This window comes from Micropterus salmoides, unplaced genomic scaffold (genome assembly GCF_014851395.1).
Source record: "Micropterus salmoides isolate LMB-PRFRI ecotype aquatic unplaced genomic scaffold, ASM1485139v1 Ms_hic_scaffold_19, whole genome shotgun sequence".
NCBI classification, from domain to species: domain Eukaryota; kingdom Metazoa; phylum Chordata; class Actinopteri; order Centrarchiformes; family Centrarchidae; genus Micropterus; species Micropterus salmoides.
Window position 1 is genome coordinate 19,210,299 of NW_024041039.1, and position 15,204 is coordinate 19,225,502.

Here is a 15,204-nt window from a genome sequence, read left to right on the forward strand (position 1 = left end):
GAGATAAAGAGAATTAGCTGGATAATTTTATTGAGTTCAGTATTATCTGGAACCTACCTTTCCTCTGCATACAGAGCGAACACAGTCTATGATCTGTCCAGTTTCTAATCGAAACGCTCTGCAGCGCTTCAGCTCCTGGTCCCAGAGCTTCAACGCGCCTCCTTCCTTTGACCTGTAGAGAGAGTTTTTAATCTCTCAGCTAATGAAATTCACAGCTTTAAATAAAATGTATGTATTTTCCTCTGATATGTATTTAGACTTATTGCAAATATCAATAAATCACAAAATTAAAGGGATGTTTTCACTTATCTGTTATCAAGATAATATATGATACCACTAAAACCACCACGCATGTAATATAGTGAAGAAAGGCAACGGGGCAGCACTTACGGTCTTTCCTTGCCTCCGGTGACGATGAGGCCGTCTCTCAGTGTGGTGTACATGGTGAACACAGGGCCCGTATGAGCTTTGGCCACAATTCTTACTAGAATGTGTTCCTTCCACACACACACATCCCCACTTATGGTACCTGTAAATGTCAAGTTATTCTGAAAAGAAAACAAATCTGCACTAATCTAGTGGCCTAAGAGCAGAGCGAGCAATGCAAGAACAATTCACAGCACATTTAAGCAGACAGTATGGGATCTGATGAGCTATAAGTATTAGCAGAGTCAAATTATGATGAAAACATAACAACAAGCAACGATTTTAAGATTTCATAAAACTGGTGTTTGAAATAGACACCGTAAAATATATTGGTTGGAATTCACTTACAGCTCCAAATGCTACAGACAGCATGGTCTGCATCCGGGCATCCTCTATTGAACTCAGCACACCTTTCTTGCTGAGCAAAGCTCGACCAGCCAAAGTCCAGAAACGCACATGCTTGATCCCCACAGACACAAAGTGTGTATCAGAGTCCGGCCGAAATTCAGCCACAAAGATCCGCTGGGTGTGACCTATCCGGCTGGCCACCTTGGCACCTGAAAAACAACGAAAGAGTGCAATGAATTTTCTAATGCCCAAAGGTCAAAGTTTAAGAGAAGAGTATTTCGTTTTACCTTCCTGCCACTTCCAGATGGTGACGGTGTGTTCAGGGTCCAGGCCCACAGACAGCAGGAGTTTTCCTGTGGCACTAAAGCTGACAGAGCAAACCCCACCAGAGTGGAAACAACGTAACACTGACAGTGTCTGCTTGGTCATGGCATCCCACACATGGATAGATGGAGACGTTGCTGAGGGACAGAGAAGGAAAAGAGAATTTTTGTCTAAATCTATCTACTATCAATGCACTTCTTTCTTTCTCTCGTCCGACTCGTGTCATGTGTAAAACCTTAGCAAAGGTTGTTAATTATTATTATTGGGTTTCTTTGTTTATTGGGTTTCTAAAAATGCCATACTCAAATTGAACAAAACCCCAAAACTAAAAAGGTACAGGCTAGAGTTTAGACATATGCTTTCATAGGTTTGCATGAGGTAAAAAATGCCAATCAAGTGGCCACTAGATGGCAGAAACGTAAAGAATATAATAAGTTGCAGTCTATGGATGAAACAACACAGATTTCCTTTCAATAGTTATTAACACCATGTTTCCTGCTTTACATAAAGAATCATTGTAAAATGTACTTACCCGACATGTCACCAGTATCACCTGAAAAGAAGGAAAGTCTGATTGATTGACGGAGACAACAATATTATTATTATTGTTTTTTTAGTGGTATCTGCTATTGACAAAACCTTTTACTTTCAAAATATTAAGGTAATTTACAGAAAATTAAGTACAATTACATTAAATATAATTATATTTTGCTATCACAAATCCTCTGTCATTCAATTGCTTTGTTTACGTGTGTCTGTCTGTGAGATGTGCCGCATATATGACAATCCCACAACTATTCCTTAAACGGGGTCATTAGTTGCTTTATAGTTCAGATGGGCTCGTAGGAAGAGAATGACATGTCATGTACAATAATCCACCTGCCTGTACAATGCACAACACAGGATACAGGGAAGAAAAATGAGACGGCTGGTGACACAGGAGGTCAACTTCTCCCAAACATACCTACTTGGCCAGTTGCCACCACGTTGGGGAATTTGGGATGTTGATTGATTGTCAGGCACAGAATGTCGTCACTGTGTTCTACATAGAAACTTTGGCAGGCTGTAAGAAAACACACCCAACCCACACACACATACACACACAAGATGAAACACATACATGTTACATTTGCTTTTCAGGTAGTAAACAGTAACACTGTCTCTGAGTATCTGCTAGACTGTGCTCTGTCTGCTTACTGTTGAAATGATTGGTTCAAGTATGAAGAAGTTTCGGAGACTGATGAAGACTTAACATAGCATGGTTTATTGAGCCCGGCCGAGGAGACACAGTGCCAGCATACAACATGTGAACACATCAAATGCCAACACCAAATCTGAAGGATAACATCTTGTGGTCCCTTTTTTCCCGTTTCTGTCTTCCCCCTAGTGGCTGTAGGTTTCTCTATTAGGTCACCTTTCACCTAGAACAACTAATCTATCTGATGTTTAGGCTCCAATGCTTCATCATATTGGAATCTCTCACTATCCAAGAGTTGTACTCTAATCTGTGAGTTCTTGTAAACATTCTTGTAGAACTCAACCTTGTAAGATTCCCAGAGAACACTGATATCTGCTAGCCTGACATCTGAGCTACTGTCTCTAGCTAATCAGTCTATTGCTGTCTTCCTGATGAGGACAAGTACGTGTGAGAAATACCTAAAGCTATAATGTCAAACACTTATGGGTCAGCTAAATTACTCTAAGCTAGACCTGTCTAATCTTTCCCTGTTACATCAATTAAGACACCTAAGAAATAATCTCAACACTTACAGGTTGTCAAGTTGAGCACAATGCCGACTGAGGCCGTGTGGTAGATGATGTCTGCCCCCTCGTTCAGGTAGTGCACGTTATTACGGCAGTCATTGCCACGGTAACCAAACACCAGCTCCAACCCCAGGTCCTGCGGGAGAGTCAGAAAAAGAACGGCAGAAAGTCAAAAAGGTCAACGCCATGACAACTAAGATGTTCAGAGCCAGCTGCCGGCTGAAGTAGCACGTCGTTATTCGATTACAGCATCCTCCCCAGAGGATCTTTCTGGACAGAATACGAGCACACAGCTTCTTCAGCTGAAATAATCACAGTAGAAACTGGCATTTTGAATCTTTTGCTGCGCTGACAGAGACTCCTTCTGTTTACATAAGGTTATTCATCTCTTTACATCTATCAGTTTGCCGTGTTTTGGTAAGGATGTGTGGCCTTTCTTACCTCAATGGGTCTCTTCTTTTTGCCAACATTGTTGGTCTGCAGCTTCTCCGGCTGTGGCAGCGCCCTGCTGACAGGAGGCCTGAAACAGACAGCTGGGATAAGAGGGCTGCCGCGGAGCTGCTTATCATGCTGATGATAATGACATGATGATGACAATAATGATTATATTACACTGTTTACTATTCTGACTGTTGCATAGAAAAAGGTCATGAATATCTGCTGAAATGTGTTATCTCAACAGAAAGGAAAATCCATGTGTGTACACTACAGAGTTCGTATTACCAGCAAAGCAATGAAAGGACGAGATTTCATCAGAGACATAACTAATTAAATATAATGTATGTCTGGATTTGTGGCTGAAAAATGCAGTTCTCTGTATTCTGTTTGAAATACAACCAGACAGTGAATTTAAAAGTCCTTTTCACTCATTAAATCAGCTAAACAGTTTTCTCTGATTAATTTGAAAGACTTTTAAAGTGCATATTTAAAACTCAATTGTATGAAACTATTAAATAAACTGAAAAGACTGTATGGAGTCTAAAAGACGGACACCAGGAGACCACTCGCTTCATATTTAATCTACAAATATTGAAACGAGGCCAAAACCTGTGTATGTGCTCTACAAAGTAATAAAAGCAGAAAGTAGGTGGCTTACCTTGACCCTCTTCGGGGCAGCAATTACAAAGAAGAAAGTAATAATTAGAAAAGGTTTCTCACAGCGTTCACTAATGCCCAGGCACACATACACACAAAACACAACACCTCAGCCGCTGAGGACATAAAATACAGGAGTCAGGGCATTGTGTAACCATGACAACTAAAGTCCATTTCCATGACAACTGCGGCCCGAAAGATGCTGGGTGGATGCTTGCATCTTTGTCAGAGAAACTAATCTGGAAATCAGTAAACCTGATGCACCCAAAGCCTGGGACCCACTTAGAGATGGATTATGATGATGGGAAGTTTGATAATTAACTGTTTAAGACCACCTACAAAAACAATATTTCCATTAAAAAGACTTGTATCTTGAAATGTGTATGTTTCTAATAATCCTTCTGGTTTTGATGTGTGAAGTTAATCCACTTTAATCATTCCATTTCCAAGTCACCGACTATTAATAACACTTCTTGTGCAACCCATTCAGATTTGTTCTGCTGACTATTTGACACAAAAGTAAATTAAATTCAAGCTCTAATTGAATTGGCGTTCAGAAAATCAGCTCATTAGCAAGATAATTAGCACCCAAAATAATTTCTGTATGAAGAAAAACAAAACTTCATGAGATGACTATCAAGAGTGAAAGGCACTTCTTGATACTATCGTCTCGTATCGTATGCCTTCATTTTATTTGTATAGTTTGTATAGTTTGCTCTTTATGAAGGCGACAGGGTGACCATGTGATACATTCTCCCTAATGTAGCCCACAGATTAAAACAACACGGTTTAGTCAGAGAGGCTGTTTACCTTTTCTCTGGAATTAAAAATATTACAACCATGCCAACAGCTTAACCTTTTGTCCAAAATGAACATACATGAACACCAAAGCTTACCTGACCACCCCTTGTCTTCGAGTTGCATTAAAGAGCGAAGCAGGATAATGACAGATGGACAGCCATTAAAGGAAAGAAGAAGAGCAGAAAAGGCTGAGTTATTTCAAAAGGGCAGGGGCAGGGCAGGATTTTCAGGCAGGAAAAGAAAAGATGTTGACTGAAGAAGGCAGACTTGGCTTCATCTGGACAACGAAGCCTTATTTTTTGTTCTATGACAAGCAGACATTCCTAAACGTTATTTTGTGACTGCTCATGGGGCATCCTTCTGAGCATCAGCAGAGCAATACCTTTCGTCCACAGAGGGTTCTTTCAGCTGCAGGTGTGGTTTCACACCCGTCATGGGTCGCATGTTGGTCGATAAGGCCTTGATGGTGTAGTTGATCTCATTCTCCCTCGTCACATCACTGTCATAACCTTGTAAAGGAAAGAAAATTCACAGATTTCGCTTTAGCAATGGAAACATTCGATGAATAAAAAACCTGAAAAGATACAAATCTTTCACCTCCATCATCCTCACTCTCGATGTCCGACTCCTCACTGTCACACTGTTTGAATTCCCGGTGGCCCTCGGGCTCATGGGCCCAGATCATGAGGCACGTGTCGCCCCCACCAACCGTAACCAGGAGGCTGTCATCATGGGTCCATCGCACATTGGTAACATGTGTGCTGTGGGCCACATAGCGTTTGAACTTTGCATACTTCCCCTGGGGGAGAGGGACAACAATAGTTTAACACGTGACATTAAAACACAGAAATTAACATAACATTTGCATGAACCTTAAATATAAGCCTAACAGTAAGGAATGAGACATTCAAACCAGATAAGAAAAAGACTGATGCATTGTCTTACCTTGACAGGGTATCTGAAGAGCTTGACGTATCCTAAGTCATCTCCTGTTGCTAGCACCTTCCTGTCATTACTAAGGCAGGCAGCGGTGACCTCAGTGACCTCACTGACCAAAGGCCAGATTCCCTCAACATACGTTCCCAGGACACACGTCCACGTGCTCCAGTCAATCTTCTCCACCTTAACCAAGTGAGTAAATGTTAATTTATTTAGCGCATTTATTTTACTTCACAACGAAAGCATTAACTATCAAAACAGGCAGGATAGTAACACACACAAGAATAACAAAATAAAACACAAAAATTCAGAAATGAAGAGCCTGATAGGTAATAACTAAAATGTTTTAAAATATGAAATCTACAGGCATCCATGTAGACAGCCAACACTGGAGTAATGTGCTCTCTACTCTAGGCTTCATAGGAAGACCGGCTGCCGTATTTTGAACCATCTGCAGGCAAGCTAGAACTCAGGCTGAGGCAAGACTATAATGAATTCCATTAATCTAGCCTTGAAGACACAAAGGCATGGATTCATTTCTCTGGACCTTAGATATTCCTTAATTGGAAAAAAACATAATTGCGCCAGTTTATTTATAGGAACAGTAAAATCCAGGTATGAGTCAAATGTGGCACCGAAATTGCTTGTGTACTGCTTGACAATTGAGGTTAAAGGAATAGTTTGGCATTTTGGCAAATGCATTTATTCACTTTCTTGTTGAAATTTCAATGAGGATTCTGATACAACTCTCACGTCTCACATCTGTCTGTTAAATACAAAGACTGGAAACAGGGAAACAACTTGCCTGGCTCTGTCCAGTGGTCCCAACAAAACACAGCTATCAGCACTAGCTCTTCCTGTTCCCTGTCTATGTGCTAAGCTAAGCTAACTAGCTGCTGGTTCCAGCTTCGTATTTACTATACAGACATGAAAGTGGTTTCTCATCTAACTATCAGTAAGAAAGAAAATATCCCAAAATGTCAAACTATTCCTTTAAAATTGTCCCAGAGACTGCTGCTGGGTCATTTGATCAGTCTCAGTGCCAATAATAATACTCTCTGTGTTATCCTAATTAAAACTGAGGAAGTTCAGTTTAGTTAGTTAACTGATATTGCAACATTAAACGTACAAGTAAAGCTGAATATCATCAGCATAAAAGTGAAAAGATATATTTAAAAGACGCACATAAGGCCCAACTGGAGCAAATAAATAGTGAATAAAATGTGACCAAGAACAGACCCTTGAGGCACTCCAAAACAGCAGATTTAACCATCACAGAAAGTTGTCCATTTAACAAATACAACATAAAACAACTAAGGGAAGAACCAGATAGGCCAGCCCACTGTCTCGGCCTGTCAAAAATGATCCTGTGATCAAGTGCACAAGAGAAGAGTTAATGGGAGGGACAGAGGAAAGAGTCATGCATCATGATGAGGTGAGACGAAGGAGCAAAGGTTGGAGAGGACATCTGAGGTTCCAGCGAGACACCACCAAGCAGCAGCATCTATCATCTCTGACCCTTATGTTCTTAATTTTTCCCTCGGCTGTATGCCTTGCAAGGTGTCTGAACGTAGCGCTGTATTAAAAGGGGCCCTAGACACTATCCCACTTCCACTGCCAAAATTAGAATCATACTGTTGAAAAGTGGGCCGTGTTCATGCTTCATTGCCCTTCCCCGAGCCTGCTCTGATCCCGAAGGGAAAAGTGGGCCAACAGCACCATAACCCACGGCTGCTGCTGCACCTTCGCTCCCTGCTTACCTCTGTAGCCGGGATGGTCTGCCTCTTGCCGCGAGGAGCCTCAAAAAAAAACTGCTCTTTAGCACCTGTGTTGACTTGGAGTAGTTTTCCTGTGAATGAGAAAGGCCAGCGGGCCATGGTGCTTAACTGTTTTTTAACAGATTTTGAATCCATAATTGGTGCTTAAGCAATCGTTTTCATGGATTTACTGAGATAATAGTATTTAAGGAAGCATATTTACCTCTCTTGTCCCAGTCCAGATGGGTAATGTAGTTGAGGCATCCTTTGCACACGCCAACTCGTTTACTGCTCATTACATTGTAAATATCCACAAATGTGTCCCCTGATGCTACTGCAAGGTACTTCCCAGCACCTGAGCAAACAAAAGAGAGAGAAGTAACAGGTTCACACAAAATATCAACAGAACTGTGTATTTTTTGTCATGCTTGCAGCCTGTCTCAACAGATAGCAATGTCAGGTCGGTTGGTAGTTTGGTCTCCCAGTTTATTCCAGGCTGAAAAATCATATCTTAATAATGTCAACAATTATTGCATAAATTGCATTGCCATAAAATCTAGTACAGATGTGTTGTTGTGACTCATATGTTGTATCCTAATGATTTTGAAGAGCCACTTGCTTTTCCTCTAGTGCCACCATGAGGTTCACATTTGTGGCTTTGAGTTTTGCCTTAACAACATTTATTTCCCTGTTAGGATAAATTGTAATAACTTTGGTGATCTCTTAACCTTTCTAGCGGCACCATCCGGTCTAAAATGTAATGTGTCCCATTACTAAATGACAAAATACCTTCAAAACTAATGACAGCAGCCTCAGCTGTATTGTGCAAGTGTTTGCATGCTAACATGCTAAACTAAGATAGAGTACATGGTAAGCATTACCTGGTAAACATCCAAATGTTAGCATTGTTACTGTTAACATTGTCACAAGTACAGCCTAAATACAGGCACTTAATGGTATAAAGAACATTGAAAACATTGTGAATTGCAATGTCTGACTGAAGTGCCTGTATTTAGGCACATATTGAGCTCATTAATTCTTCTTACTTTTCTGCATTCAACATTCCCCTCATTTTTTCATGAGGGGAAGCTGTCATTACTGACCTATTAAATAAGAGTTCTCTTTGGTTCATTATGTTAACCAAACCAAAATCCATTTCCGGCTCAGCATTACAGTGCTCAGTACAGTGACTTCTACTCTAAGATGATGGCACTCATCTCATGGTGTTGGGTTGAGAAACAGGATCCTTTGCATTGTGGATTAAGGTTAAGTGTCCAGGGGAAAGACAGTTTAGTTTCTTGCTCTCACTTTGTCTGCCCCTACTGCGTCCCATTCTGCTCTTGCTGTCTCTCTACCTGGCCCTAATACAGAAAGCCATTAATTTGGGTCAGGCCTGTAGCAATATCTCCCCAACTCACAGTGGGAAGGGAAATATGCACACCTGCTGAACTTCTGCACAGCATCCTAAATAAACTAAAATGCTCTGGGGGCATAGATTTTAGAGGCCTATTTACTTCTCAGACAAGGATTTGAGGGGAGTTATTGTAAGGGTAAAGAAATATGGAGGTGAACCACAGACCTGGAGAGAATCTGATATCAGAGATACTGTCCTTGCGGTGGTGGAAGGACACCAGGTCCTCCAGGGTGTCTGCGTTCACAATGAGGAAGCTGCCGTCATTCAGACCCACTGCCAACGCTTTGCCATCAGGGGAGAAGCAGCAGCAACGACCGCCTGTGGAGGGTAACGTGTCTGATAAAGCCCTGGGACCAGCGCACTTCCTCTCAGAAAATACACTCATCTGTTATGTCTGAGCAGTGACTCACCCTTTCTGAGCTTGCGTACAGCCAACATGCAGTGGCTGGGCGAGAGGTCCCATATGCGCAGGGTTCTGTCATCGCTGACGGTGGCACAAAGAGGAAGATGGGGATGAGTGGCCAGGCCCCACACTTCACCCTCCATGTGACCCTGCAGACACATACAATGGCATTGTTAGTTAAATCTCTTTATTTATCTGCCCTCAATGCGATTTCTGTCATTATGTCCATATACTGAGGACAGCTTTGTTTCTCTCATCAATTGATCCCGTCCATCAAAATGCGCGTATATTTTAATGCATTTGAAAAAGGCAATCAATTGTATTCACTTTGTCTGTCTTCAATCAAGGGAACCTGGAAGACACTGCTGGACACTTAACTAAATTAAGAATCTCCCATTCAACACCATTAATCTCTGTTTATAGCCATCGTGTTGGAGTTTCTATATCAAATTTGTATCATCCAGATAGCCACTGCTTTCTGTTCATTTACAGAAGATTTCACCTTGTTGTTGGTGCATTAAATGATACTCCAACTTAATAAATTTGAATTTTAATATAATCCTTAGAGTACCCCTGAATACACCACCATGTTTCACAACAGCCCTGCTACTCCATTACAATGTAAATGACACTTTGACAACCACAAGGCTGAGAAGACACTAACTAAGATGTCAGCCAGTCATCCAGTGCATCTTCAACTTTTTAATCTTTACTAACTCGGAATAAATTCCCTCACAGACATCGTAATGAGAAACAACTACAAGTAGCCTCCTCATGAATACCCTATCTGGGAATCTGATGTGCTGTATATTGTTAGATATGTGAATACTTTTGTTTAGCCCTTAGTTTTGATCTGCATCTTACCTGGACCAGCAGCGTGATGGGGCCACTCTTGTCCACCTCCAGGATTTCTCCGTTTTTGGTCCCAACCAGGATGTGGCCATGGCCCAGAGATATGGCACGTATGGAGGGGTTGTCCTCCAAAAGCAACCCTGTAGAGTCAGTGAATTAGAGCATAAAGTCAGAAATCTTAGCTCTAACCAGGACAAAGAAAACAAACTTAATTTCAGCTAAAAGCATTGAATGTTTATAATGGATTTGCATTGGATGGATGTATTACATATCTGGAACTAGAAAGAGTGATCCAAGGACAGTGGAGGACAATGTTTTACCTTTAGAGCCTGGCGCTAGGACTGCTCTCTTGATGGCATAGGTCTTGAGGCATCTTTCGAAGGTGTCGTCCCACAGAGCAACTATTCCGTCCTTTCCTCCAGTCACAAATCCCTGCGGGGACAATATATTGGCACATTTAACCCTGCAATGATATGCTAAAAGAGATAGCCAGACAAAAAGGGAGACAGATTGAAAAATATACTTCTCATCTAACTTCATCATTTAGTTTATTCTGATGCAATAAAATCATGATATAATAATATAAAGTTTGCATGATTTATAATGTCTGTCACCTAAAAAATGCTTTCCATAACCGTAGTTTAATGTGATGCACATCATTGATTATTTATAACTGTTGCTGCTTATAACTGCTTGAACAGTCTGGATGGCCATCACATATAAACTTTTGTCCATATTGTCCACTTCCATAGATGCAACTAAAAAGAGAGTGAGATAGGAATTCAGATATTTTAAGGATATTTAAAAAAAGTTCTCACTGGTCAGTGAAAGAGCCTTTTCCCTGTGGTACCTTTTCTAGAGCGTGCACAGTGAATACAGGGCCATCATGAGCCTTGACAGTCTTCATCAGGAACATGTCCCTCCAGATGCAAATGTCCCCCGTACATGTGCCTGAAAACACCATCTCCTCCGACCAGCCGTACACGGCACACATCATAGTCTCCGTCTTCCCCATGTTCCCCTTGCGCCCAATTAGACCACCACCTGAAAGAGAAACAGACAACTCACAGTAAGATGTGTCACAGGTAAGCCAGAGTTTTGCTTGTTAGAGTCTCTGCTATTCAATAAAGAGTAAAAAATAAAATCTACGGATCTTACCAGCCTTATGCCAAAACTTCATATGTTTCACACCAGCTGTGATGAGCTTGTCTGGAAGGTAGGGATTTATTTTGACAACAAATATCTTGTCCTTGCTTCCTCTGAAAGACAATTTTTACATCACAAAATATGCATTTGTAAATTCTTTGATGCATCCACAAGCTTCAGATGTTTTTTTATGTTTCACCTATTCTAATGCTTGGTCTTGAGAGAAACTAAATTAAACTTCATCATACTTTTTTGAGTTGGAATGAGAATTAAATTTGAACTTGAAATATAAAAAGAATGAATCCACTGTAGCTGTAAGCAATTATTCAAGGGCCGAGTGCATAAAGCAGTCTACACTGAGGCTTTTCAATCATGGCAAAGAAATGTAGAAATATGCCATACTCTGTGTTCCTGTGTGTTCAGAACCAAACTGAATTGCAAGGATTGGAGTATCAAAAATGTTTCTGAATGCATAAATTAAAAAAAACATTAAAAAAACAAATAATAAAACCATCTCAAAGATACGATAGCGAGAGCACTGAATTATTGTTATAAAAAAAAATGTTTGACTGAACTCAGATTGATGTGTTACATTTTAGACTGATAAAGATACCTACTGTACTACAAAACAATTTATTAGTTTGCTTCTTCCCACTTTTGGGGAAAGAACATTTGCAGACCAACTTGCGTATTAACAGGGATTAATTAATTATTTCTTCTGTCTTTAATTTGTTGTTTAATTATGTACTTAGTTTTTATTCATTTGTTATTTGCACTTTATACATTTTATTTTATTTTTCTCCCCCTAGTTGATATGGTTAAAACCTTTTCTGTGTTGTGTAGTTGTATTGTACTGTATATACGTTTTTTATCGTCTCACTAAGTGCATGGTGTGGGCCTTTTCATACCCTGCTGACACAAGGATGAGTAAGAACGGTGCAAAATGCAAAGAACTACCAGTGGTGAGGGAGTCAGCAGCTTGTGGTTCAGATACGTCAAGGGAGAATGGCCAAAAGTGCAAATGAACAGACATAACATAATGAGGTCAATAATGTCCAAATTCAGTGCTGGTGTGCAGAATCTGAAAATGCACCATATAGGACTGTCTCTGATGGGATGCAACAACATACTCTGTTACACTATGTTACAGGCAAACCTAATAAACTGGCACTTTAGTGCACACGTACCATAAATAAACACAAACCAAAACCTTTTGTTGATTTCCATGTCTGACTAACCTGCCAAACTGTTTTTAGAGAGCTGTGTTTTGCTTGTTAAAAACACAATACAATAATATTTTTTAAATAATGAACTGATTGTGGCACTAGAGGGACTAGTAGTATTCAGCTATGACTCCCTTTAGGCTCCCTAACAAGCATTATAAATGCACTAGAGACAGAAAAAAATTTTGCGTTGTCCTCTGATTGCATTGCACAATATAAACATTGAGGATCAGTCGATGGTCCTGTCTGATGAGATAGACGGTACCAGAAACTTTTAAGTTCTCTAATAGCTGCCCTTAGTGCTGCTGCATTACTCTCAGCCTCAGTGAAGCTAAAGAAAAATCACTTTCTTCTCCCTCTTTGTCTCTTACATTAGTTTAGCCCTTCCTTGCCAATCTCAAGGATATGTTATATACATATATACATCTTCCAGCCCTTCACGCCTCCCCCCTCTGACACCCACTCCTCCTCTCCCAGCTGAAGACTAGACAGTGACGGTGCACAAGCTAGGCTCTGTCAGGCCCCATTTCCCTCTGCCTGCCTCAATGCACTGCCCACCAGGGTCTGCAAAGGAGATTAGTGCAGCTCCAAGCTGTCCCTGATCTGCAGTGAGAGCTTGGCACACAAAACGCAGGAGAGCAACGCGCAATGCACTGCTCCAAACTAGCCAGGGGGAATTTCAATGGAGTAGATACTAAATATGAACATCAAGTAGGGCGAGTAACAAAGAAAAAGCAAAGATATTTTGGGATGCGGATGTTTTCAGTTAGATACCTCTGGTTCCCTCTGGTTTCTGGGTTATATAATTTTACCTGCTGTGAAATTGAAAATCCCACATGATGTGCAGAACAAATGAACACCTCTCATGCTTTGCAGCAATTCATAATGCAGGTCGGGTAAGATAAACCACTTGCATCAAATACACAAGCCCGGTGTGTGTGCCCCATATCTGGTCGCATGTATCGTTTACATCCAATGTACACAGTGATCATTTGCATCATTGTCATACTTGAGCTCAGGATTATGTCACTCCTAGAGGAAGTCTTTCTTTATCTTTAATGGTCTTTTAAGATGTAAATTTATATTTAGTCTTTGTGGTCCAATTAGTTTGAGCCATCAGGTTTAACTAATTATGGATTTACAGAAGGGGCCATGGGGCAGACTCACTGAAATGTTCAGACTCTGGCAGGGTTAAGTGCTGCAGTGGGGCAGCCTTGCAATCTAAAAGGTAATTCCCCTTATTTCCTCTCCTCCATCAATCACACTGTCAGCCCTGCATAGCAAAGTGGCTTCAATTTAACCCTCATCCATAAATGTCTGTTTTTAACCTAAAAGCGCTAAAACAATCTTTAAAATTAAAAGGAACGTTAGTGATAGCTTTCAGGATGTGGTGACAGCAAATGCTGCCAGCTCAAAGGCCAACCAGCGGCTCTAATAAAACTTACTAACCGCATGGCAGAGAGCTTGTCCCCTTTCCTCCAGTCCCAAAGCACAATAGTGTGATTGTCGTCCAGGCCCACCGAGGCCAGACGTTTGCCATCCGCTGTGGAGAGGAAACCAAAATCATTCAGTACAGCACAGACAGAGCCAGCTCCTGCTTTGGATCAGTGAAGTTTGGCTCTTGTTAGCAACATGAAAGCAGCCTGGTAGGTTTGATCTACGGCAGGTGATTCCCTGACACTGACATACAGATCACAGCGTTGTCTCTGTCTGGGGCCAATTAAAGGAAGAGAGATGAACAGTGCTACCTTGATGCTGCCAGACTGTTCTGAAAAAGGGACAGCAGAAATAGTTTTTTCTGTGTTGCTTGTAAATTGGTGTCTTGTGAATTTACCCGTTTCTTTTATGTGTGAAAGAAGTTTTTTGTTCCCCCACGTGAAAGCAGGGTGTCTGGAAGGATTTGTGAATATAAATGAAGGAGTCTGTCTGGAGGAGGAGAACTAAAAGCAGTCTGAAAAAATAGATGTTTACCAGAAAAGTCCAGAGCACACACTCCGAGCTGGTGGAAACCCTTCAACACGGACATGGGTTTTAATGTTTCTGTGTCCCAGATGTGGATGGAGGAATCTCTGCCAACCTGGATGGACAAAAATATTTAAATTATGTATACAGTCTACTTAATTCAACCCATTTACTCATGAGAATTTTGCGTCTATTATGGCAAAGAATCTCCAGCATCTCTCAGCTAATCTCTGATAAGCCATAAACAAAACACAAAAAAATATATTTTTTAAATATAATAGAAATTATATTTTAGTGGTGGCAGCTACCTGGCCTGTCGCTACAAAGTCCTTCAGGGGGTGGATAGCCAGACAGAGGATGTCATCATCATGGCCCATGTAGAAACGTTGGGTATTCTGCTGTCTGTTGTACACAACCCCAATGGCAGCTACATGGTAGACTATCTCCCCAGTTTGGGTGTAGAACAGGTTGCTCCTGCAATCATAACCCCTGTAGCTGCAAACAAACAAACAGATTAGCTTATACAAAGTGCAACATCTCCAATTTTGAAAAGCTTGGCTACTTGAAGTTCATCTTACAATATGAGGCTTTCCACAGTTTTTCAATTCTGATGCTATAGAGTAAGCCTACCCGTGAATGAAGTGCAGCTTCACTCCGCTTCCCGGTGCTCGCTCTCTCTTCTTCATGGCTGTCGCTCGATGCTTCTCTTTGCACTGCTCTTTGAGCTGAGGTAGATCTTCTTTATAAACC

General features: G+C 41.0%; 1 protein-coding gene across 6 annotated transcripts in view; it reads right to left on the reverse strand.

Moving 5' to 3' along the window:
* Positions 1-15,204, reverse strand: part of eml5 (EMAP like 5) — a 41,802-nt gene that overhangs the window by 3,277 nt on the left and 23,321 nt on the right. The window contains exons 13-37 of one of the 6 annotated variants that reach the window (XM_038728911.1): positions 15,085-15,203; positions 14,763-14,949; positions 14,464-14,569; positions 13,942-14,035; positions 11,282-11,382; positions 10,974-11,167; positions 10,444-10,555; positions 10,136-10,263; positions 9,279-9,420; positions 9,034-9,186; positions 7,678-7,809; positions 7,458-7,546; positions 5,704-5,880; positions 5,356-5,557; positions 5,141-5,267; positions 4,854-4,868; positions 3,959-3,967; positions 3,304-3,382; positions 2,869-2,998; positions 2,063-2,161; positions 1,631-1,651; positions 1,062-1,235; positions 775-983; positions 391-548; positions 58-172 (exon numbers count right to left, since the gene is read on the reverse strand). In XM_038728911.1, the coding sequence (XP_038584839.1) occupies positions 58-172; positions 391-548; positions 775-983; positions 1,062-1,235; positions 1,631-1,651; positions 2,063-2,161; positions 2,869-2,998; positions 3,304-3,382; positions 3,959-3,967; positions 4,854-4,868; positions 5,141-5,267; positions 5,356-5,557; positions 5,704-5,880; positions 7,458-7,546; positions 7,678-7,809; positions 9,034-9,186; positions 9,279-9,420; positions 10,136-10,263; positions 10,444-10,555; positions 10,974-11,167; positions 11,282-11,382; positions 13,942-14,035; positions 14,464-14,569; positions 14,763-14,949; positions 15,085-15,203 (3,072 nt within the window). Of the gene's footprint in view, positions 1-57; positions 173-390; positions 549-774; positions 984-1,061; positions 1,236-1,630; positions 1,652-2,062; positions 2,162-2,868; positions 2,999-3,303; positions 3,383-3,958; positions 3,968-4,853; positions 4,869-5,140; positions 5,268-5,355; positions 5,558-5,703; positions 5,881-7,457; positions 7,547-7,677; positions 7,810-9,033; positions 9,187-9,278; positions 9,421-10,135; positions 10,264-10,443; positions 10,556-10,973; positions 11,168-11,281; positions 11,383-13,941; positions 14,036-14,463; positions 14,570-14,762; positions 14,950-15,084; position 15,204 lie in introns of those variants that run through there. The other 5 variants (XR_005445617.1, XM_038728913.1, XM_038728912.1 and 2 more) reach the window with 5 other exon arrangements.